This window comes from Sturnus vulgaris, chromosome 3 (genome assembly GCF_052056855.1).
Source record: "Sturnus vulgaris isolate bStuVul1 chromosome 3, bStuVul1.hap1, whole genome shotgun sequence".
NCBI classification, from domain to species: domain Eukaryota; kingdom Metazoa; phylum Chordata; class Aves; order Passeriformes; family Sturnidae; genus Sturnus; species Sturnus vulgaris.
In genome coordinates, this window is record NC_142245.1 from 110,406,714 (window position 1) to 110,430,250 (window position 23,537).

At 42.1% G+C, this 23,537-nt stretch overlaps 2 protein-coding genes across 5 annotated transcripts; one reads left to right on the plus strand and one right to left on the minus strand.

Annotated features, from left to right (window-relative positions):
* Positions 1–209: 209 nt before the first annotated feature.
* On the minus strand, positions 210–18,135 carry MMUT (methylmalonyl-CoA mutase). Of its 2 annotated transcripts, none has more exons than XM_014872920.2 (13): positions 18,067–18,135; positions 15,520–15,897; positions 14,229–14,596; positions 12,662–12,819; positions 12,271–12,442; positions 10,670–10,918; positions 10,284–10,395; positions 8,903–9,018; positions 8,278–8,393; positions 3,822–3,953; positions 2,129–2,276; positions 1,852–2,019; positions 210–623 (listed from the first exon to the last, which is right to left on the minus strand). In XM_014872920.2, the coding sequence occupies exons 2-13, from the start codon at positions 15,872–15,874 to the stop codon at positions 495–497; spliced, it is 2,223 nt and encodes a 740-aa protein (XP_014728406.2). In that variant the 5' UTR covers positions 15,875–15,897; positions 18,067–18,135; the 3' UTR covers positions 210–494. The 2 variants fall into 2 exon arrangements, with proteins under 2 accessions (XP_014728406.2, XP_088018650.1); XM_088162524.1 differs by lacking the exon at positions 18,067–18,135 and adding an exon at positions 17,844–17,891.
* CENPQ (centromere protein Q) lies at positions 18,094–22,861 on the plus strand. 3 transcript variants are annotated; one of them, XM_088162525.1, is made up of 9 exons: positions 18,094–18,229; positions 19,203–19,358; positions 19,674–19,731; positions 19,866–19,980; positions 20,136–20,204; positions 20,822–20,951; positions 21,168–21,287; positions 21,547–21,624; positions 22,207–22,861. In XM_088162525.1, the coding sequence occupies exons 2-9, from the start codon at positions 19,206–19,208 to the stop codon at positions 22,333–22,335; spliced, it is 852 nt and encodes a 283-aa protein (XP_088018651.1). In that variant the 5' UTR covers positions 18,094–18,229; positions 19,203–19,205; the 3' UTR covers positions 22,336–22,861. The 3 variants fall into 3 exon arrangements, with proteins under 3 accessions (XP_088018651.1, XP_088018653.1, XP_088018652.1); XM_088162527.1 differs by having other exon boundaries at positions 19,677–19,731; XM_088162526.1 differs by lacking the exon at positions 18,094–18,229 and adding an exon at positions 18,525–18,543.
* The last annotated feature ends 676 nt before the right edge of the window (positions 22,862–23,537 follow it).

Consider the following 23,537-nt stretch of genomic DNA (forward strand, 5'->3'; position numbering starts at 1 on the left):
AGTATCCTGTATAGGAGCAGCTGTGCACTCTGCTGTATCCCTTCCCTGAGAAGCCACCATTTCTCAAATCAAAGTGCTGCTGGATTCAATCTCATCTCTGCTGGCTGAGTGATCCTGCCTGAAGACTTCTAGGTCTACTATAACTGCCAAAAAAATTCAAAACAAGTTCTCTGCATGCAAAAAAGATCAGGCAAAACAGACCAACCAAAGAGCTGCAGCAGTTATTTTATTTATCAGTATATCTGGAAAAAAAAACCCAAACACACTTATTTGAATTCCCTTCACTTCCTGAAGTCATAGTTCTACGGATAAAATTTTCTTGTGGGTACCTATATAAATAATCCTCAAATAGAACAAGCAGAGAGTTTAGAACTTTCTTAGAAAGCACAAAACACGAGGCCAGGGGGCAGTGGGAGCAGAGGTTCGTGGTTGGCCATTCCCTTGCTGACAATCAAGTGGTCAGTGTAAGGCTGCTGAGTTGTGACATTTCAGAGTCACATGGATTGCTGCCTCTTCTCCAGGCACTTCTCAATATCATCCAACACTTGCACAGCTGCTTTTGGAATACGAGTGCCTGGACCAAACACATTGGCAACACCGGCTTCATACAGGAAGTCATAATCCTGTTGGAAAAGAGATTTAAGGTTTATAGTTAATAGTGAAAAAAACAGCTGATATTTGATTTATAACTGGGGCATGCTCTGTCCTCTATGCTGGGCCTGAGAAAGCAACAAATCCCAGAGAGAGGCAGCACAGCTTCAAGGAAATGGGAAAAGGGTGGAAGTTAGAAGGTGGAAAAAAAATACTAAAAAATATCCGTAGGAAAGAGTTTATTTCTTTAGAGTCAGACTAATGGCAATTCTTGGAAAGTATTCAAAAGTCAACTGTATGAGAGTCTGAATAACCTAACCTAAATTTGAACTAACTTCTAATTTTGAAAATACTACTTTAAACAAGGGCTTGGAGCAGATGACTACCAGCGGTCTCTTGCAATCAAGAGTTAATCTAATGTTATGACTGTCCTGAAAGATCAAAAAGACTTGGGAAGCAGTTCTGTATTCTCTTTTTCTTCTATATAGGATATATTACACCTTTACCAACCACAGGGTAGTAGCATCCCATTGAGAGATACTGGACAGAACACAAATTGTCTCCTAGAAAAATACTATGAGCTTTTTTCGTTCAGTTTAGAATTTTGTCATTCCTGAATACTTACTTAACTGCCTAGAAAACGGAGAAGTGTGGAAAAAGAGAGTAACAGGAGATTTATGTGCAAAATTAGTTTGGATCACTCTACAGAGAGGAAGGCTGTCAGGTGATGGGGACAGGCAGATTGTGCATCAGCTAAGGAAAATTTAGAGATGAAAGCACAGATCTGACTGCAAGGGTATTCAACAAACTGCTCAACAGTTTAGGAGAAAGCAGATGGAATGAGAGGCAACCCCTGCCTGATGATGGGGAAGGTGAAGAGAGGATGAAAAGTGACTGAGATGTGCAGCCTGTGGCTCTTTCCAACCATTGCCTGAAGTCAAAAGGTCTCTTAAGACAGAAGCCAGCCTGTACCGATGATATGCAAAGACTGGTGATGCAAAAAAACAGAACATAAGTAACATCTCCCTGAAGCTCATCTTTTCACAACAGAGCTGCATATTCCATCCCACAAACACTCTAAGTTAAACCAGGGCATGTTGTACAGAAAATCAGATCAGGAGAATCCCACCTTACAGACCTGTGCTGGCTGTGGTGACTGTACAGAGGAGCCTTCAGTGCTCTGATATTACAGAACAGAGGAAACAGCTCAGACAGAGATACACCAGTGTCTTAGCTCGATGCAAATGATGCTGCCCATACCTGAGGGGGGATGACTCCTCCACACATGACCAGGATGTCGGGCCGGCCCAGGGCATTGAGCTCCTTGATGAGTTCAGGCACCAGGGTCTTGTGCCCCGCGGCGAGCGTGCTCACCCCGACACAGTGCACGTCTGCATCCACGGCCTGCTGAGCCACCTCCCGCGGGGTCTGTGTGCAAACAGCGGTGGGACAGGGCACGGCCACAGCCCGGGGGCTGAGCACGCATTCCAGGGAGAAGGGATGCATCGGGAATGCTCTGGGGGCTGCTCAGTCCTACCTGGAAGAGGGGACCGATGTCCACGTCAAAGCCGATGTCTGCGAATCCAGTGGCGATGACTTTGGCTCCTCTGTCGTGGCCATCCTGACCCATCTTGGCAACCAGGATACGAGGCCTGCGGCCCTCACGGTCCATGAACTTGTTAACTCTGGTTGAAAACACACATTCTGTCAGTGTATGTCACTGAGAATCGGTGGAAGTATTTCCACACATAAAAAAGGCACTTGCTGAAAGTGTAGTGTAATTTCATCAAATTAAAAATCTTCAAAGTCATGGTTTGGCTGTGCAGTCTGCATCCTATGTTAATATTCATGTTATGTTATTACTAACTCACTTCTTGTATTTACCACCCTCAAAAATAAAATACTCTTTATTTTAAAAAAATCTTCCACTATTCTTTTGCTTTCTAACAGGTAAAATACTGAATTCGCTGAGGGTTTAAAGACCTGAATTACAACTCACCAAAACACATTTTTTAGTTTTTAAGAATAATTACAACCTGTTATTTCAAAAGTACTCACACATAGATGGGTCCTGGACGTCACATTGTGCATTTTCATTACACTGGGCAAAAATCTGTCCATGTAAGATTATTGTATCTCCTATTCTGTGCACTCGTTTCACTGCCCCTCTTTTTTTGGCTAGTGGCAATTCATGTTTCTGTTATATTGATGCTACTGTGTAATCACAGCAATATTAACCTGTCCCCTTACTGTTCATCATTCAAGTACCACCAGGATCTGTGGCTACAGGCTGGACTCACTGATCTTAAAAGTCTTTTCCAACCTAAATGATTCTGTGATTCTATGTAAGAAAAGGAGCTACATCTTGATTTCCAAAGGGTTAGTTCAGTTCTCTTTCACAAAAAAGCTAATTAAAAATATTTAAATAGTTACAATAAAAGAACAATGGTGACATTTCCTAGCACAACTACTTTCAATTCAGTTAATCATCACCACTGCAAAGGCATCAGTAAATCCCTTTCAGGAGAGTCTGAACTCTAATGGGTAAACCCCAACGCAGCAGGGACTGATGAGCATCGATTTGTGCTGCATCATCTCCCACAGCAGCAATTCAGGCTCTGTGCCCCTGAGGGCAGCAGTAAAGGCAGAAGCTGAGAAAAGGCCCAAGAGGTAACTGTTTTCACACATGCCAACATCTTCGGATGCCTTCTCCACCGGGGTATGAGTAACACCCAAAGACTGGACAAGTAAGTGGATATCCAGACAGATTTTAGCAATAGTTTTAGCAACAGTAAGAGGGAAATTGCTGGAACAATTTGTGGGTAGATCAAAAAGAGGTTTTGTAGTATGAACTGCTGGAAATATTTTAGAGATGACTATTACACAGCCTTTAAAAGAAGCAACCCAATGTACAGGGATTTCAGGCAATGTTTCTCAGCTTCTTAATCCTGTGGCTGCTTAGGCTATTTGAGAAAACCCTGAAATCATAACTTCACCTCAGTGAATTTTGTTTGCAAGCAAATACAACTTCAATTAAGATTTAACTTTGTCTTATTGTACTTAATCCTTGTCATTCTACTTCCCTGCTTAAGAGAGTGCTTTGGTAGGTCATTGTTTACCCCAGGGATGTCACTCAGGTTTGGGCAATGTTTTTTAAGGGCACAGTACATGTATCTCCTGGATTAAATGTGAGGCTATTATACATTTGGCTACCTGGCAAGAGTTCTCACCTCTTGATGGCATGAAGGATTTCATCACTCTCCCCAAACTCCTGGCGATAGGCCCCGCTCACCATGCGGTCGCTGGCTTTGTGCTCCCCAAACACCTTCTTCATGGCATCTGTTATCTCCCCCACGGTGCACCTGAGGCACAGACAAAAAACATTTGTATTATCAGCAGGCTGAAATGAAAACAGACATCACTGGACCAACCATCTGCCTTGCTGCTGGACAAATTTACTAACATTGGTTTCCCTTTCAGTGCTGCAACTCTGACCATCCGACTCACCCCACTGCCACCCACTGCCAGAACATGCAAAGGCGTTTTTAAGAAAATACTATACTGCTCATGTGAGAATTGATTTACAGCTGGCAAGACAATGAGAAATGACAAAATGCTTCAGAAAATTAAATAAGATTTTCTGAATGGGGATTTTTGTTGGGAGGCTCAGACTGAAAGATCCTGCATTTGGACTCTTACTAAAACACAAAATATAAATCAAGAAGGGACAAAAAAAGGAAGGACACACAGAAGAGACTGAAACCTAACATTTTAAAAGGAATTTATTTGCCTTTCCCTTGATGCTTTTGTTTTAGTGTTTATTCTCGTCTACTCCTGACACAGCTCCTTTACTCACTGAGATACAGACGGATCTGTGAAATTTATTTACATGCAAGTGACACGTTTTGTTTGCTACTGGACACATTGTACGTGTTTGAAATAATACTTCTGCTGTAGCACAAGTGAGAAGCAGACTAGGCTGTGCTGTCTTCTTGTACAAACATCAGCAAAAACAGCCTCTGTCACAAAGCAATTAAAAATTTCTGATGAATACGACTTGCTGCAAACTTTGTCAAAGGAAGGAAATAAAAATATTGCTCTTCTAAGCCACTTTCAAAGTGTACTTACAAATATAGACACCAAAGCAGTATTAAGTATATAACTAATTAAGCTAGTACACTTCAAACCTCTGGAATTCGTATTTTCTCCTGCACATTATAATTATTCTCTACAACTCCCAGAAAGGAGGGTGAAGCCAGGTAGGGGTCGGTCTCTTTTCCCAGGTAACAACTGATAGGACAGAAGGAAATGGCCTTAAGTTGCACCAGTGGAGGTTTAGATTGGATATTAGGAACAATTTCTTCACAGAAACAGGTGTCAGGCATTAGGACAGGCTGCCCAGGGCAGTGGTGGAGTTGCAGTTCCTGGAGGAATTGAAAAGCTGTGTAAATGTGGCACTTGGGGACATGGGTTAGTCCCCAAGATTAGCAGTGCTGCAGGAATGGTTGGACTCAATGATCTTAAAGGAATTTTCCAACCTAAATAATTCCATGATTTAACTACAAGCTACTCAGAGGCAAAATTAACTTAAGCATTCTCTAAAGCTTCTATATACAATGCTCAGGAAAGTCTGGACAAGATGCACTTTGCTGTCCACACTCCTCTTACAAGGAGATGCCAAATGAGCTGTATTCACTTTTCCTTCTGCTGTTTGCAGTTTCAGCAGCTACTGATTCCTACCACGTGCAATCTGCCACACGTCTCCAAAGCAACAAGACATGGATTTCTGCTGCATTTGCTGAATCCTCCAGTAAATTTCAGAGATGTTTTACTTCCTGTGACACCCCAACTAATTTGCTCTTTTGCTGATTCATACTCAGTGAACTTAGTTATAAATTTAAACTATGCAAAGGTAAAATGTTAGAAATCCATTTGTGATCACATAAGCAAGATCTGTCCAGCTCAGACATCTGCAGTGGTCTCTTATCTCTGGTATCACGTTTCACAGTTGGCCAGCTTTGCCTAAAGACAGCATCACTCTGGAACACACATTTTTAACTCATGTTATTGATGCTGTTTTGGCCATTTTTGTCATTTGCCCTCCCCTGGCTTTCTGGAATTCTGTTTGACTCACTGTTAATCACTTGTGTCATCAGGTTGATTTTCAGGAGATCTAAATAATCTTATTAATATTATTGCTTTCTGTAATTACTAACAAAGAATGAAAAGTAAACTGCAAAAGCGCATTAGGTAAGGTGACTTCCCCAAGGCTATAAGGCAAGTTTGCAGCAGACTAAAAAACAATGTCTAGAAACACTGACTCCCTTTCAGAGTGCCAGACAGATTGCAGCCCAAACACTCCATGCACAAACACTGAGGGCTTACTTTTGGCAGTGTGGTGAAGGGCTACAATGGCATAAAACACATTTTTTCTTTTAGAGAAAACTAAGCTTAAATAAATCTTTCTCCTCCTCTTTTGCAGAAGCAGTATCTGAGTATACTTCAGTATTAAATAAAGCCAAGCGTGGCTGTGGTGTGCTTTTCTGTTCTTACTATGTAAAAGTGTGAATGAAATATTTGTGTTACAAATGAAAAATAAATGAGGTATAACCTGGTGACTGGGATGAAGCTGTTTTTGTGTACTGCACAGAAATGAAACACACTTCTTTCTTCTATAGACACTGATTCTGAAATCCCTGTATTTTGAAAATTGTGTCTCAAATCTCTGCAAATCTTTAAAGCTTTTTAAGTAATAACAGGAGTTTTGCTTTTAAACTACTGATGAATACTTTCCTGCTGTTTACCAAGAAACATTTTTTTTAATCTCTGCCACATATGCATCCACCATTGAACAGCTGTCTCTGGAGCCAGGAATACAGCCTCTTTTCTTAACAGAGTCTTTTTTATCAGTCTGTATTTGTGTGTGACTCTATCCGAGTGGTTCAAAATCAGCTGCAGAGCCTAAATACCAATTTGGAGAAGGTCAATGACTGTAATGTGCCTGTTAGAGCTGGCACCCTGTGTCTGCTCAGCCTCAGCTGCTGCTGCTCCTCTCTGCATTTCCCCAGGCAGCAGAGGCAGCAGTGCAAAATCAGGGGAGGAAATACTACAAGGACACAGACTGGGCAGAAAAATAAAAAGAAGCAGCACAAGCAGCTATGCTGCATTTCTGCCTTCCCTTTCCATCACTGAACTACAGGTCTGGAGAGGGACACAAAAACAGCACAGTAGGTGAGGGAGGAGAGAAAGAATTTGGCAAAACCTGTCCTGTTTTCCTGTAATGGGGCTTCTCATGAAACATGAGGCACAGAAGAGAGTTACTGCTCTCATTCCCTGTAATTTCAGATCTGCCTTGTTTCTTGGGTTAGAATAACAACATTAACTTTTCTACTCGTGTTTGTCAGTAGTAGACAAGGAGAGAAACTAGGATTAACTGGTCAGTTTTGGTACAGAAGATACGAATCCCTTGTAATTGCAACACTGCCCTCCTGTGACCTTCCCTGTTCAAAGACAAATGTACACATACTGCTGGAGGTTCCTGATGGGCTGTGGTTAAATGTATTTAAAACACAGTTATTAAGTATTCTAGGAATGGGAATGAAGGAATTCGAGATGTGACAGTAAAAACAGAGCAACACCCCAATAAGGAGTGAATTTGGTTTGTTCATATTTGGGCCATTTAGTTAATTATGGAACAGACAGGCAGGATCTATTCTAGAGACTGATGCTGACCTTGAAACAGGAAAGAAAACAGCCTCAAAAGCACCTTGGGTGAAAAAGGAACTGCTCCACTGGACTCTAAGGATGCCTTACACTGCTCAAGAACATTTCTTACAACTCTGCCTGACTAAGCAAACTGATTTCTCCTTCAGCCGAAAAATGTTTTCACACCCATCAGTGGTGCAAGGAAAGATGAAGCAACAGAGCATGATGAGACTGTGAATATCCATTTTCACATCTCAGACACTTCTTAAACTCCTTGACCCATGAAACAGCTGAGTGACAGGGAAACCCAGTTACTGGAACTGGTAATGTAATATATGATATAATTCGTGAAAAGTTAATAAACAGTGCCTGTATGAATAAAACAAAATCAGAAATCAGGAAGAAAACCACAACACTGTAACAGCTAACAAGAGCAGGGCAGCCCGGATTAACAAGTGAATGGATGTGGCCGCAGTGGAGATGGCTCTCTTGGAAACACCCAAACGATGAGCACCCGACAAGCACCCACGATTAAGATAACCAGAGCCATCGAGAAAGAAATACATCTCAATACCAGCTTCCCTAAACCAACACCGGCCTTCATCGAAATTCATCGTCTCCCAGAATATGGTTTTGTCCAGCTCATGGCAGAAAAAGAATATTACATGAATATGTGAAATAGCAAAAGAAGTCAAAGATCTCTGCTCCGGGCTAGGAAAAGCTGCATAAAAACGGGACTGACCAAGGCGGTTTTGTGAACATTGGGGGGTCCGGAGCCATTGAACTCGGATCGCAGTGTGTTCACCCGGCGCCGACCCCGGGCATCTTACAATGTGAAACTGCAGCCATTATTTATTTCCACCTCTAAAGAAAAATCCCACAACTCCAATCTTGCTGACACCACACCCAAGAAAAGTTAAAAGGTGAAAATGAAGCATCGATTTTAAACAAGAATTGGCTGTTCAACCCCACCCCCAGTACCTGGCACGTGCTGCTTCCACTGCCAGAGCAAGTAAATTGCCTTCCCCAGTGGCAGCACATTGTGTGAGAGCAGCCAGGGACTGCTGGGCTGCTGCTTGGTCTCTGCTGGCCTTCACCTAAAGTGCAGGAGAGAGATTCAGCTCAAAGAAACCACAAAGTGAAATGGGAAGTGTGGAAGACTGTCTAATTTCAAATATTAATTCTGGATATGGAATTGTCAATATCCACTTCCTATTTCAATGAGATTAGAAGTCAGAAGGTATCTTGGACCTTAAAACGTGTACAAGTTCATAACACAACCCTAAATCAATTTTATCTACATTTTCACGATTATGAAAGTGGATGTTGATTTCGGTTCTGTAACCCTCAGTAGCACTTGAAGCACTCAACAATGAGTGATTAAGCAATGTTACAAGCTTATAGAGCAAAACATTGCATAGATGTTTTCTATCTTATTTTCTCAGTTTTTGAAGGTTGGACATACAGATATATATTCCAGTTACTCCACTAATGACCAGAGTGGACTCTCAGTCCACTCTGGAAAGTCAAACATCTGGCAAGCTGCCTTTACTCAATCTCTGTCTGCAATTACAATAAGATTAATTTTTAAGAAAGTTGTTCCCACCTTGTTGATTTTCTCGATCTGCTTGGCACGGACTGCAGAGTTATCAATGGCCAGAACTTCCACTGCCTCCTCTTTCTCCAGCTGGTGCTTGTTCACTCCAACAATTACTTCAGACCCTATTTCCAGTGGAAACACCAGAAACTCAGAACACATTTGCAAACTACTGTGAAAAGACACAATGTTAGCAGGACAAGAAGATTTTTAGCATTATTATGCATTGCTTTGCTTATATAACCATATAAATTTCAAATATGTAAAATCTGCTCTTATAGAATAGATTTAAGTATGTATTTTTCAGAATTTTTAATGCGAGATTAAATGCATGAAAATTCAACTCAGTGAATACTGCATCAGAAAAAAAATTGAACAATATTTATCTTGCAAACTTATTTAGTAATGAGTCCCTACAATACATTGGCTATTTTCTCTTTTAAAGCTTACATAAGTGCATCTGACAGAACTAAGCAGAAATGCTGGTCTCCTGCTCTGCATTTACTTTTCTGATTTAACAGATAAATAAGAAAGTAACGCTCCTACCTAAAACTACTCCACGTGCATAAAAATTAATTTATCATGTTGGAAAATTTTATTTTAGGTTTCAGTCAGTATGGATTTATCAGCTATTTTTATTTGCAGTGCCTGATAACATTAATATGCTCTTTGAAGCAACATGAAATAATTTACCTTACGAGAGAAAACACAGAACTTTACTGATCATTCTTTATTAGTCTTAATTAAGATCTGCTTCAAATTTATTCTTCATACAAAGAATTCCATATAATTCATGTCTGAGTAATCCCCAGTTTCTTTCCCTGGATTACTATTGGAATGCAGATTACAAAAAGTGGAATAGAGTTTTAAGCACACATGTATAAATATCTCCACAAATACTTACTCTGTGAGTACATATACATATGTATGGCAGACAAGGAGCTGTATCATCCTCTGCTATGATCTGACCATTCAGGAAAAACGGGCAGCTCTCCAGAAAACCCAGGAATTTGGCCAGCTACGGTGAGTATCGCCATCTGGTGGCATTTCTGCTTTTAAACTCAGGAATCACAGCTTAAAGCTCCTATCAGAAATAAGCGATTCACTACTGAAGGCTCCAAACACTCCTTTAAAATGGTGTTTCTACTGCTTTGTCTAATCTAATCTTGAACTCGTCAAGCAAGACTTTTCACACTGGTGCTGTATTTTGTACACGCTGTCTCTTTCCAGAGCTTTCACTGACATAAAACCATCACCATTTGTTCTATCACTCACAAGCTGCTACTCCTAAACTGAGAAATAAAAAAACACAATAAACATGTGTGTAAAAAACCTTTATACTGAAGTATTCTACTGGCAATTTTCCCTTCTTTAATCCCCCTGCTCCTACCAGAGTCAATTCTGGCTTGTCTCCGGGCTGCACACTCTTCAATACGAAGTTTGGGGATCCCCTCAGCAACAGCTTTGGCCATTCCACCCATTTCTTCTATCTCCTCAATAAGCTGAGAAATGAAGAGGAGTGAGATAGTGAGTAGTAGCAAGATTTAAAAATTGATCTTTGTACCTGTGCTACTACCCACACCTTCATTAAACCCTTTCTATACAGTTTTGTGCTCTAAACTGTGTTGTATAGTTTATTTACAAAGACATCACTGAAGCAAAAGTGTAAAATAATTTCTTGATTAGAAGTCACCAATTTATCAAACAGTCCCTTAGAAGACATTTCTCACAACTCCTATCCCTAAAATTTTCCCAGAGAAGTTTTTGCAAACTGACCTTTAAAGCAGCTTCATAGACATCGTTGGTGAGGCACTCCATGAGGTAAGACCCCCCCCAGGGATCTGCCACTTTGGGAATCCCCGATTCCTCCTGGATTATGATCTGTGTGTTGCGGGCAATGCGAGCACTCTTCACTGTGGGCAGCCCCAAGGCTTCATCAAAGGAATTGGTGTGCAAAGACTGAGTCCCTCCAAACACGGCAGCCATGGCTTCGATGGTGGTGCGGATGACATTGTTGAAGGGATCCTGGAAGGAAAAGGGCAGCTCTGAAGCTCAGTGGTTCTGCCACGGGGCTGAGGCAGGTTAGTCATTATTGCAAAGAAACAAATGCAAAATTCTCCACTGAAACATTGTAATCAGAACAAAAGCTGAAAAAAAACCAAATCAAACTGATTTATCACTTGTTGGTATCGTAACAAAGAGATTAATCCATAAAGAAAGCCAAAATGATCACTGTGCGAGTAAACTGCTCACAGTAACAAATCAAAGTCTAATTTATATTCAGTGATATTTCAAAGAACCACCATGGAACAGGAGGCCTGATGTCTTCCATCCTCCAAATCCAGAATTCCTGGAGCAGTGAACAGCACATGTGTCAGACAAATTACTAGTCAAGATGTGTTTTGGAACTAAATGTGCTTAAATATTTTCATTAATGACATCATCACATGAGGTAATTATAGAAAACTGTGATTTGGATAAGTAAGAATGTAAAACATAATTTATGAATAGATACCTATCTAAAGGCATGTGAAGTATATTTGCCCTCTGAAACCTATAAGGAGAAAATACTGCACACTGGGAAGTTATATTAAGATAAACCACAATGTTAAGACAAGAAGAGTTATGATCTAGGCAGATGGACACTGGAAGACAATTGAATACAGATTTGGTAATAATAATATTTTTAGACTCCCATAATACTTTTAACTGGAGGACCCACAGAGACCACTGCTTTGAAAATTCCATTGTTTTAGTTTTACTGTGTTGTTGCAATGTAAGTAAACATTACATTTACTTTAAAAAAAACCCCAAAAAATAAAAACAAACAAGGCACAGTAGTCAACAACGGTTGCAATCCCAACCTAAAAATAACTCCTAGTGCATGACTTTGATTGAGCAGCAGACATTGGGATCAGAGCTGAAACCCAGCTCTGACCTCACCTGGGAAACTGTGTGCACTCCAATGATTTACCTCCTTGCTGTAATGTAACTCAGCAGGAAGAGCAGAGAGTGCACCCAGTTTCAAAGGAGCAGATGAGCTGTAACCATGATTTCTCTCTTCAGCACTGAGAATCAGGGGCATGAATGACGCCCCTGGCTGCTCAAATGAATTCTCAAGCCAGTGATCCTGAGAAAAAAGTGTCTCTACTTGCTGACTGCACTGCATTTTGGAAGGATAACTCACAAATCCAAGAGAGAGCTTCATCCTCTGAGTCCTGAATTGACATAAAGGTGTATCCAGTGCCAGTGTGTGCATTTGTCAGACTGAGAGAACAGCTGCTGCACCTTTGTGAGTAACACCATTAGCCCCCTTTAAGACACACACCACAAGAACACCTTTAAGTAAGGAGGTTGATGAGAGTCCCATATCTAACCTGCTCAGTGAGTGACCAGCCTGAAGTCTGACAATGAGCTCTCAGCAGAAGAGATTTGGAATTCTTGGGCTTAAACATTTTTTCAATCAAGTGAGCCCACAGCCGCCTCCCAGCTCTCAGCTTGGCTATTTCCATATAGAAGTTCATACCAATTCCCCAGAAGAAAGAAAGCCTGTAATAGAAGAACATGAACAGAATATAAAATTGAATCATTCTGATAACTCTGGATCAGTAATGGAGAAGCCCTACAGCAAGGTCTCTGATTAATGTACTTTCATAAATGATGGGAATATTCCTATTTGCTTGTATGTGTAAAAATACTGAATTTGATATGAAACTCTAGAGGTTTTACCAAAACCGAGTTTTATACTTGCAAATTTCTTGAACTCACCTAGGTGCAAATTCATCAATGGTGAGGCCAGCTTTAAGCCCAGTTCTGCAGTACTCCAAGCCATCTGCTATGGTATAGGCTAATTCCAGGATGGTGTCAGCTCCTGCCTCTTGCATGTGGTACCCACTGATGGAAATGGAATTAAATTTTGGCATATACTGGGAAAAAAAAAAAAAAAAGATACAACAGGTTATAACAGAAGAAGGGAGAATCAAATACTTGTTCCATCAACATTCACACAGAATGTCAGAATGGTTTGAGTTGGAAAGAAGTTAAAGGTCATCTAGTTTCAACCCTCTCTGCCATGGACAGGGACATCTTCCACTATCCCAGGTTGTTCCAAGCCCCATCCAACCTGGCCTTGGACACTTCCAGGGATGAGGCAGTCACAGCTTCTCTGGGCAACCTCTGCCAGGGCCTCAACACCCTCACAGGGAAGTGTTGGAGTTAGTAAGTCAGGAGTCTCTCTGAATCTTTCAGAAAGAGATTAGAATGCAGGAATTGAATTAAAGCCTTTGGATGGAATGAGTAAGTGAGTAAATGGAGTGAGTAAGTAAGTAAGTAAATGGAATAAGTTTTAATTGCTTTTAGTAAGTAAAAGGTCTTTGATACCTGAGAAGTAGTACATGTTCTAGTAAAAGTTAAAAAACATACTAGTGTTCCCTTTGAAGCTCCAAGAACCTAGCTTCAGACATAACAGAGTTAGAGTTAAGAATATTGCTTACATTTTTCTATTAGAACAAGATAGGCCACGTACTTACTCTATACATAGCCTGGCATGCTAAAAAACTGAAATTCTAATGAGTTAAGAAGTAGTGGTCCAAGTTTGTGTCTTAACTAGTTAAAAAGTTTCTATAAAAAAACATTCAGTAAAGAAAGTTGGTGCTCTCTGCCATGGCTTTATGCCATTGCATTTTGCCACCTGCATTTATGCCATGTGCTTTTGCCACTGCTTTGCTTTGGTTTTGCCTTTAAAATTAATGTGCTAATAAATAACTTTATAGCAACTGTTAGCTGCTTGGCTTTTTGAAAAAAATAACCCGACAGTGTAGGTGCCTAGAGCACCCGGAGGTTCCAAAACCTCACAGGGAAGAATTTCTTCTAACATCTAATCTAAGTCTTCTTTTAAAATGTTCCTCCTTGTTCTGTCACTATCTGTGTAAAAAGTTGTCACTACTAGTGTAAAAGGTTGCTCTCAATCTATTTTATAAGCCCTCCTTAGGTACTGAAAGGCTGCAGTGAGGTCTGCAGTGGAGCCTTCTCCAGGCTGAACATCCCCAGCTCTCTCAGCCTGACTCCAGGGCAGAGGTGCTCCAGCCCATTCTCTGAATTCCTCCTTGACTGCAAATACAACCCCTCTCTACAAAGATGTGTTTGCAGATCTGGTCTGACTCAAACTTCAAGTTTATATGGTAAGTGTTGTTGGATCTTAACTTCTCCTACTGGCCCTTTCCACAACCACATTACCCTTCTCTATGACATGCCTTCCCATCTTTTCTTTGTTCTCCAAAGTGCCTCATAACCAGTTAACCTAATAACAGAAGTTACACATTTAAACAATTAATACCTTTGAGGTGTACTGGAAGATGTCAGCAATGATCCGCATGGATGGCTCTGGGGGGAAAATGTAGGTATTTCTGACCATGAACTCCTTCAGGATGTCATTCTGGATTGTCCCTGTCAGCTTGGCCTGAGGCACTCCCTGCTCCTCCCCAGTGACAATGAATGTAGCCAGCACAGGAATGACTGCCCCGTTCATTGTCATGGAAACTGACATTTTCTCCAAAGGAATTCCATCAAAAAGGATTTTGGTGTCTTCCACTGTGTCGATGGCAACTCCAGCCATTCCAACATCTCCTCGAACTCGGGGATTGTCTGAATCATACCCACGGTGGGTGGCTAAATCAAAAGCAACTGATAATCCTTGCTGGCCAGCTACATGAAAAAAAAGGAAAAACCCAAAAAACAACAAAGAGAGATAGTCAGAAGGGTTGAACAGACTTGCATTAGGATGGGATCTAAGTTTATTTACTCTATTTTACATGATTCAGGCTTGGATGATGATTCAGGCAAAGTCAATTTTGATGTTAAACACTGTTCCCTCCTCAAACCTGTCCAAGGTCTAGTAGTCTTAAACTTTAGATAAGAAAGTTTTTAACTGGGGAAAAAAAAGCCAAAAAGGTAGTCCTTACTGTGCTTTAAAAGTTGCTGAATAACAGCTCACCCACAAATTATAAATATGCCTAGACAGGCAGTATAAGACCTCATACATGTAACTCAGCTTGGCTTAGCTAGGAACAGAAGTGTCATAAACTCTGTCACGTTATCTTCTCCTTATCACAAACTAAACACATACAGACTGTTCTCTAGCTCTACTGGCACATTGCTATCTGTAAATCTGAAGTAAGAGAAAATTATTCATATAAAGCAGAGACCAGGACAGCCAGAGCTCTTGTTGCTGTAACCTGAAAGCAGAACCCAAAACTCTGCTGCTCCCAGGCATTCTCCCCCTGACCAGTGACTGGGCTGTGCTATCAGCAAACCCAGGATACCACTTCTGCTTCAGCTCCGTGATCTCAGCTGCTTGAACTCTGGGATGGATCCAAATTATGTCTATGTGTTAAGGTACAATAACTAAAATCAGCATTTAACATTGATTCTCCACAGCAAAATGAAACAAAGGCACTTCCAGAACCGATCAAATTTCCCAGTAATAAAGAAAGAAAGGGCCACTGGGAAGACCTTATCAGAAATCCAAACTCATAAAGCAGAATAATCACATTTGCCATGTAACTGACTGAATTCATGCCCCCCATTGGTTCACAAGGCAGTGCTGTTTCCCAGACCAGCTGCCCCACCTTTGATGTTGTCCTTGTAGAATTTGTTGCTCTCCTCCACTGTGCTGAACCCAGCATACTGGCGGATGGTCCATGGCCTGTACGTGTACATGGTGGGGTAGGGCCCTCGAGTGAAAGGCTTCATCCCTGGCAGCTCCTCAGGGAAGTCCTCTGTGTCCCTTTTGGAGTATAGAGGCTTGATGTCAATCCCTTCTGGGGTGTGCCAAATTAAATCCTTTGGGTTCTTGCCTTTCAGCTGTTTCTGAGCCAGGGCAGCCCACTCGGGGTGCAGCGGCTGCCTGTGCAGGGAGCGCCAGGCCAGGAGCGCGCAGTGGCGCGGCCGCAGCCGCAGCACGGCATCCCCGGCCCTCAGCATGGCTCTCCTCAGTGTGGGGCAGGCTGGGCAAAAGAAAAACATATTTTGAATTATCATGTGCACCTAACAGAGGAGATGTGAGGACGGAGAGGTCAAGCGGTTCGCTAAAGCCAAAACAATCCCTCAGGAGAAAAATGAAATGTGATATTCATGCACTGATTTGACAGACAGCCCTTCCTCTTGCCTTTCAACCAGGAACAGAGTTCAGGAAAAATCCTACATTTTCCTCTAACCAAGAAAAACATTCTCACAACTTATCTACATCCACATCTGAGATGTGTAACTTATTTCAGTCCCTAAGCATCTCTGTCACTAATCAGTCACTGAGGAGCCAGTGTGAGGCATGAAGATGGCACGGCCAGCTGCCCTCTCACCTTCACATCCTTCTCATCTAGGAACTCCTTAATGTCAAAGAGCGATGCTTTCCCAGGGATGAGGCAGCTACTCTGGGAAATGTGTGCCAGTGCCTCACCATCCTCACAGGGAAGAATTTCTTCCCAGTACCCAAAATCAAGGAAGTGCTCTGCAGGAAGTGAGCTGTCAGAAAATCGCTGATATAATCATACACGTTGAAGAAGATGGGCTGGACAGGAACTAGATATAGGTTGAAAAAGAAAGGAGAAAAAAAAAGTGTGAGAACACAGGGACAAAACAAGCTGAAGAGCTTGTCCCACTATGTATGAGACTAATGGGGCAATAATCTGAACAATTCCCTGTGAGAGTCGTGGGGCCCTGGCACAGGTTGCCCAGAGAAGCTGTGGCTGCCCCTGGATCCCTGGAAGTGTCCAAGGCTGGATAAAGCTTGGAGCAACCTGGGATAGTGGAAGGTGTCCCTGTCCATGGCAGGGAGTGTTGAAACTAGATGACCTTTAACTCCCAACTCAAACCATTCTGAGTTCAGTAACTCCTAAAAGCTGTAAGCTCCTTTGCTTCTGCTCTCCACACCTTATCCTTGCACTTCCTTACAAAAACAAAACCTTTACAGATTGGCTCCAAGGGTCAGTCACCTCCTCACTGCCTCATCTCTTTCAGAACTCCCAAGAAATACACACTTCCTTGACAACTTTATGAGAAATCCTGCATAAAACTGGAAAGCACCTGTATCATTGAAGCAACACCCTCCAAACAGGTGCTTTGATAATATATATGCTAAGTGCGGTATGCCTATAACCTGAGGAGCACAGAGGAGCTCCTGAGGAGCACTCAGGCCCTGCAGGGATGTGATGCTGCAGCCAGGATGGAAGGCAAGCTGTGCCCACACCCCTGCATGGGTCACAGGATGGGTCAAGTTGGAAGGGACCACAGTGGCTCACTTGATTCAACCTTCCTGCTCAAGCAGGGTCATCCCAGAGCTCAGGGCACAGGGTTGTGTCCAGACAGTTCTGGAATATCTCCGGTGAGGAGACTCCACTCCCTCCCTGCACAATCAGTTCAGTGCTCGGTCACTGCTCATAAAGAAGTTCTGCCTCCTGTCCAGGTGGAACTTGCTGGGATCAGTTCCTGCCCGTTCCTCTGGTGCCATTGCTGGGCCCCTGGAGCAGAGCCTGGGCCCTGCTCTGACCCTCCCTGCACACAGGGACACCCAGGGATGAGGTTCCCTCTCAGGATCTCCTCTCCAGGCTGAACAGCCCCAGCTCCCTCAGCCTTTCCTGGGCAGGGAGATGCTCCAGTCCCTCCATCATCTTTGCCACCCAGCACTGGACACACTCCAGGAGCTCCATGTCTCTCTTGTCCTGAGGAGACCAGAAGTGGACACAGAACTCCAGATGTGCCTCCCAGGGCTGAGCAGAGGGGCAAGGATCACCTTCCTGCTGGCAATGCTCTTCCTAACACACGCCAGGATTATTACTGCCCCGCTTCTGGAAACTGCATTTACCCTTGTTAAGTTTCAGACATTTCTTCTCAGCCCATCTCCCATCTCCGCACCCCAAGAGGACCCCAGAGCCGCCCTGTCACCCCCTCTCCGCACCTCTTCCCCCTCAGCACCCACGGCCGCACGGGAACGCTGAGCTCTCCGCCTCCAACACGCCCCTCGGGCGGCCAATGGGGACGGGGGGCCGGGCCGGGAGCTGGGATAGGAGATAAGGACAAGGACAGGGGCAGGGCTCTGGGCTGACATAGTCAGGGACGTGGAAAGGGATCAGGATAAAGATCAGGATCAGGACAGGGATGGACGGCGCTCCCCCCGTTACCTGTCACCGACCCCGCCGTCAGCGCGCAGACCCCGCGCACGCGCGGTGGGCGGGAGCCGCGTTGCGCATGCGCCGCGGGGAGCGCGGGTTTGTTTTGTAACGTCCCGGCGGGCTGAGGCGGGAGTGGCGGCAGCGCCGAGGAGGGGGAGGCTGCGCCGGGAAGGTGAGACTTGGAGCGAGATGAGCCGGGAGGAGAGGAAGGGTTTTGTGGAGGTCTTATCCGTGATGCTATCCGGCAGCACCGGGGGAGCGGGCATTTGGGGATGTGAGGGGGTATGGGTGTGAAGGACTACAACTCCCAGCATGCACTGCGATGGGGTGAATGTCTTAGGCTGCGGGGGGGAGGTGCGATACGTGCCGGGAGTTGTAGTCCGTGCCCTATTTGCGGTCCGCTGTGAAAGCTGTCCCACAACGTCGGTTGTTACGGAGACGAGGACGGGCAGGGCTTACTTACCTGATTTAGGGCTTATTTAGCGGGTGTGGAACTTATTTACCTGGCATATAATTCATATACCTGTTTTAGGCCTCACTAACCCGGCCGGGGCTTATTTGGCTGCTGGCAATTTCGACACTTGAGTGACAGGACCTGAGAAGGAAAAAATGGCCTGAGGGTGTGAGGGAAAAACTGAATAAATCCGAGTTGTGGTGCTTTAGAGACGAGAAGGGTGGTGGGGTTTGTGGCTACTCCCTTCTGAGTGACTGCTTTTCCCTCTGTCTCTATAGTAAAAAAAGAAACTAGGTTTAAACTGCATCAGAGACCACTGTATTTAGGTGTTAAGGTAAAAAGTTCTTGGTAATTGGATGACTGTACTGAAAATTAGAAAGATAAATTATAGAATTACAGAATGGTTTGGGTTGGAAGACACCTTAGATATCATCTGTGTCCAACTCCCTGCTATGGGCAGAGATATCTTCCAAATGGGGATGCTTTTTTAGTGGTCCTATATTTAGGTAAATTTACAGGATTTGGGCTCTAGGTTAGCAAATATTCAAACATTTAATCTCATTTAGGCTCATTTGGGGCTTGAGTCCAATTTACTTAATTTTGTTTTTTAAAGTGTGTTGTGCACTGTCTGGGTTATAATTGCTGGATTTTAATTTTGTCTTTGTTTCCTCCTATTCCCATTGGTTTACAGATAATGAAACCTCGCCACACATCTTCCAATAAAATGGGGAAACCAGCTGGCGGGAGATCAGCAAAAAGTCCTTTAAAATCACAAAATCAACAAGGGCCTTCCAGCAAAAAAAAGCGAGCAGATGAACAAGATAAAAAACAAAGTAAAAAAAGACAGGTATTCATTATTTTGCATCAAACAAAGTAGAAAAGTAACTGGGGGAGGGGGCGGGAAGGGGAAAAAGGTATTTTTTCCCATTTTTTAAATTAGAACTTATAGAGAATAATTCATTGACTAAGCATAGTCCTCTCGAGGAAATGCCCGGTGTGAAGAGCTCTTTTGAGCAATCTTCAATAAAGCTTTTTTTGTTTGTGGTCAGTGTCAAAGACTTCTGTCAGATGCTGGCATAGTGAGTTCATAGGAGTAGATGAATGATTGCACAGCAGAGGATGTCTCAAAATTGCCACATTTGCTGTAGATTTCTCCCTTCAGCAGGTCCCTCAGACAGTCCAAAGGGAAGTTAAGAAACCAAAGGACTATTCCCCTGCAGGTAGGGTCCTGTTCTTTCCTGTTAAATTTGAACTGTTTTATACCTTTAACTCCAATCTGACTGAATTGAGTCACAAAGCTGTCTGTCCAGGATTGACAAGTCATACCTTTTCCTTTTTTCCTTTGTGATAACAGGAGAAAATGGTTCTTCAAAAAAGGTGAAGCTATCCCGGGCTGCAATAGGCTCTTGGCAGCCTCTCACAGAGAACAGTAGGCAGTTACTGGAAAATATGGTGGATTCAGTAGTACTGTAAGTGCCAAATATCCTGGTGATTCTTCTTTGTTTCCTCAAGGAACAAAGTAAAAATCATAATATTACTTGAACTGGAAGTCAGTGTGATTTTTGACATGTTCTTTGTGCTTGCAGACTTTGTGATGGAAATTCTGCCTATATTTGCTTTCCAGATCTGTTTTGTCCCAACAGAGGGAGAGTAAAGATGATGTTCAGAAGCACCTCAATGTACTGAAAGAAAGGTAAGAAATTACAAATTTAAAAAAAAAAAAAGAGAGAGAGAAGGGATTTCTTCTACCCAGTTGTTTTGAACCATACTTTGAGGGCGAGCTAAAGCTCTCTCTCTGACATACACATATCTAAATATATATAGTTATATTTAGATACATATATAGAGTTTTATATATTATGTGTCATAAAAGCATTTCCAGGTTTTACTAAAATAATCATCATTTGGTTGCAGCAAAAAATATTCCCCTTAGAACTTACTTTGAAAAGCAGAAGGATCAGAACTGGGAAAATACTTGGAAAATATTAATTAATATAATTTTATAGTCAGGGAGTGTCAAGGCCAGTGGAATATAAACCACACAAGGTCAGTCCATTAGCAAACATGAGAATTTTGGGATTTCTTGTTGCTGGTTTCTTCCTTGGACACCTACTCCACATGATTTTGGAAAACAATTCAAGGGTGTTTTTCTTTCTCTCTACAGTCTTCTACTTCACTGGCAGCAATTAAGTTTAAAATTATGAGATTAAGTTTAAAATAGTGAGATTAGTTTTTTCCCATAATGTTTTTTTTTTTTTGCTTTGTGAAGAACTCCAAACAAGTCATGCTTTCCTTTTTCTGTAATTAAAGGGTGCTGAGAAGTTTCAGGACTTTAAAGGTGCCTCCGGGGAAATTGGGCAACCTGAAGAATATCCTGAGCCTTCAAATGGCAGAGAAACAAATGCTTGAGACAAACGAGGAGTCTTTGCTACAGCTGCAGGTATGAAAAGCAAGGAAGGGAAAAAATTACCTTACCACGCTGCTGTCTGTGCCTGTGCTGTTGTGGAGTGTCCAGTGTTCATCATTGTCACCCACCTTTGCTGCAAAGCTCTGCCTCTTTTTGCATGTTATTTTCAGTGACTCTGTATGTTCTGTGGGAAAGACTCACCATCTGTAAAGTAAATTTTCTTCTGGTTTTTTGTCTGTTTCATTTCAGGAAGAAATAACTGAAGCAGAGAGATCAGCAGAGCGCATTGAGGAAAATATACAGCAGCTGCAGTACAAAATCCAGGTGCTCAAGAACCAGTTAGAGGAAGATGAAAAAAATGCCAGGAAGGTATTTCTCATAAATACTTGTGTACTCCTACAACCTGGAGCTAATTTCCAGAGCTTTCTCAAACAAACTGTTTCTCAGGCAGTGTTGTTTAAGGAGGGCCTCATTTGCCTTTGGGAATGGATCTTCTTAATCTTCCCAATTTCAGTTGCAGAATTACGAAGTTTGGTTTCAGAAGTTGGATAATGACAGACAGGTTATTTTCCTACTTGTGTGCCTAATATTTGGGGGTTTGGATTTTTTCATTCTCTTCTTTTTCTAGGTATTCCAGGAAAACGGCAGTGGAGCACTCCGCCTCCCAGAACTCCCCCAGCGGAGTTTGCAGGCACCCACTTTGCAGGTGAATGTGGAATGCATATTTAGCTTTTCAGAGACACTTTGGTTATGAGGAGGAAGGCAACTGAATGTGCTTTTATCCCTTAACCTCTGTCAGAGGGAGTAATTCTGAAAATTCAGAAAATTTGAATAAGTTTCCATTTTCCTTTTTTAATTTTTTTTAATTTTCATTGAGAGCTATATGCTTATGTTTTAAAATCAGGACGAAATCCTAAAACACTCCTCATCTCTGGAAGTGTCCAAGGCCAGGTTGGATGGGGCTCTGAGCAACTTGAGATAGTGGAACCTTGTGGGAGGTGTCCCAGCCCACAGCAGAGGATTGGAACAAGCTGGTCTTTAAGGGCTCTTCCAACCCAAACCATTCTGTGATCTTAGGATATAAAACATCGTATGTCTTTTCCTAGAAACCCTATGGCCCAAGGGAGCTTGTAATTTCTGAAATATGTCTGTAATTGCTAGAGGGAAGACTCGTTCTGTGACTTTGAATCTTTTTTGTTTTAGCTGTAGCTGGGCTACATGAAAGTGAAATTCCTGTTGCACTTGACAAAAGCTGTTTTTTTATTTGTTGTCTATCATTCTTCTTCAGGAAGAAATTTTGAAGGTAAAGAATCAGAAGGACCTTTTAAAGGATTTGAATGCTATTCATCGGTCAGCTGATTTGAAGAACTTGTTAACCCTTGTTGAAAAGACCTATGAGAAGGCGGATTTGCTTTGAGAAGCCAAAAATGTGTGGAGTCTCCATGCTGAGTTTGGAATCTACTTCCTGTTGTGACTGCTGAATTTCTGTTAAAACATTTTCTATTAACATTGGTATATAAATCTGTAGATACATTTTGCAACTCTAGATTTGTCTGTCAAGGTTTTTTTGGGGTTTTTTTGACCTGTGATGACGTCTAATGATGATATATCTGGTCTTAAGAGAAGAGAGGGAAATGGATCCTGGTTTATTTGGGTGTTTTTACAGAATAATGGAACTGTTCCATTGTATTTGCACTTCTATATCTAAATCACTGAAGCCAGCATCTTCTACCAAAGTAGCTTTTATCTAGGGTTTAATCTTCAAACCTGAAACAGGTGGTAAAAATAAACTTATCTAATACTCAGTTGTAAATCCCATGTCCAACTTTCTTACTATTTTTTAATAAGAATCCCTCAATTGGAGAAAATGGAATAATTTTTATCAAATGTATAAAATTGTTTTTATGTTTTCATTGCTTAATAAAAAAAAGAATCAAGATAAAGTACTTTCTCAGGTTAAATTACCTGCTGGAATATAGCAGTGCTCTTTACACTGACTTGCCTCATAAACCCTTGTTCTTCTGCTTACAAGCTGCTGCTACTCTTAATGAGACAAAAGCTAATTATCTGTCTTCCATGGGGGCTTGAAAGCCTCTGGAATTAGAATCGTGGAATATCTCAAGTTGGAATGAACCTGTAGGGCTCTCTGAGTCCAGCTCTCTACTCTTCACAGGATTACCTAAACCATGTAGGAAAACTAGTCTAAGTGCTTGCTTTGTACTGAGTCACAGGTAAAGGAATATAAATATTTAGAAGTATTTCTCAAATTTGTGATCACTTGGCTAGGGGAAGATATACTGATATAACCATTACCCCGAAGTAAATTAATCCAGAGTATGGGTTAAAGATTTTCCTGCATGCCAGGAAAAGGTTAAGTAAAGATGTACTCTTTTGCTTTCGTTAAGGGTGATTTACTGTGTGGGTTTTGAACTTCCTGAACCGCATAGAGTCCTTTTCCTTTTTCAAAATTATTTATTTTGAAAAGAAAGTGTGAAGAAGGGCAGTGAGTAAGAGTCAGATTCAGCTTCCACACAAGGAAGTTGAAATAGTAACTGAAGAATGAGCTTCTGCATTACAGTGCTGGATAGTTACAGAGGCAAGCCATAATTACTTTTTTTC

Coding starts and splice junctions, on each gene's coding strand:
- MMUT (XM_014872920.2), bottom strand. CDS start 15,874: ATGCTGAGGGCCGGGGATGCCGTGCTGCGGCTGCGGCCGCGCCACTGC. Junction 2,020..2,128: donor ACATCGGTCCCCTCTTCCAG/GTAGGACTGAGC, acceptor GTTTGCACACAG/ACCCCGCGGGAGGTGGCTCA. Junction 624..1,851: donor GAGGAGTCATCCCCCCTCAG/GTATGGGCAGCA, acceptor CTTTTCCAACAG/GATTATGACTTCCTGTATGA.
- CENPQ (XM_088162525.1), top strand. CDS start 19,206: ATGAAACCTCGCCACACATCTTCCAATAAAATGGGGAAACCAGCTGGC. Junction 19,732..19,865: donor AAAGGACTATTCCCCTGCAG/GTAGGGTCCTGT, acceptor TTGTGATAACAG/GAGAAAATGGTTCTTCAAAA. Junction 21,288..21,546: donor ATGAAAAAAATGCCAGGAAG/GTATTTCTCATA, acceptor TTCTTTTTCTAG/GTATTCCAGGAAAACGGCAG.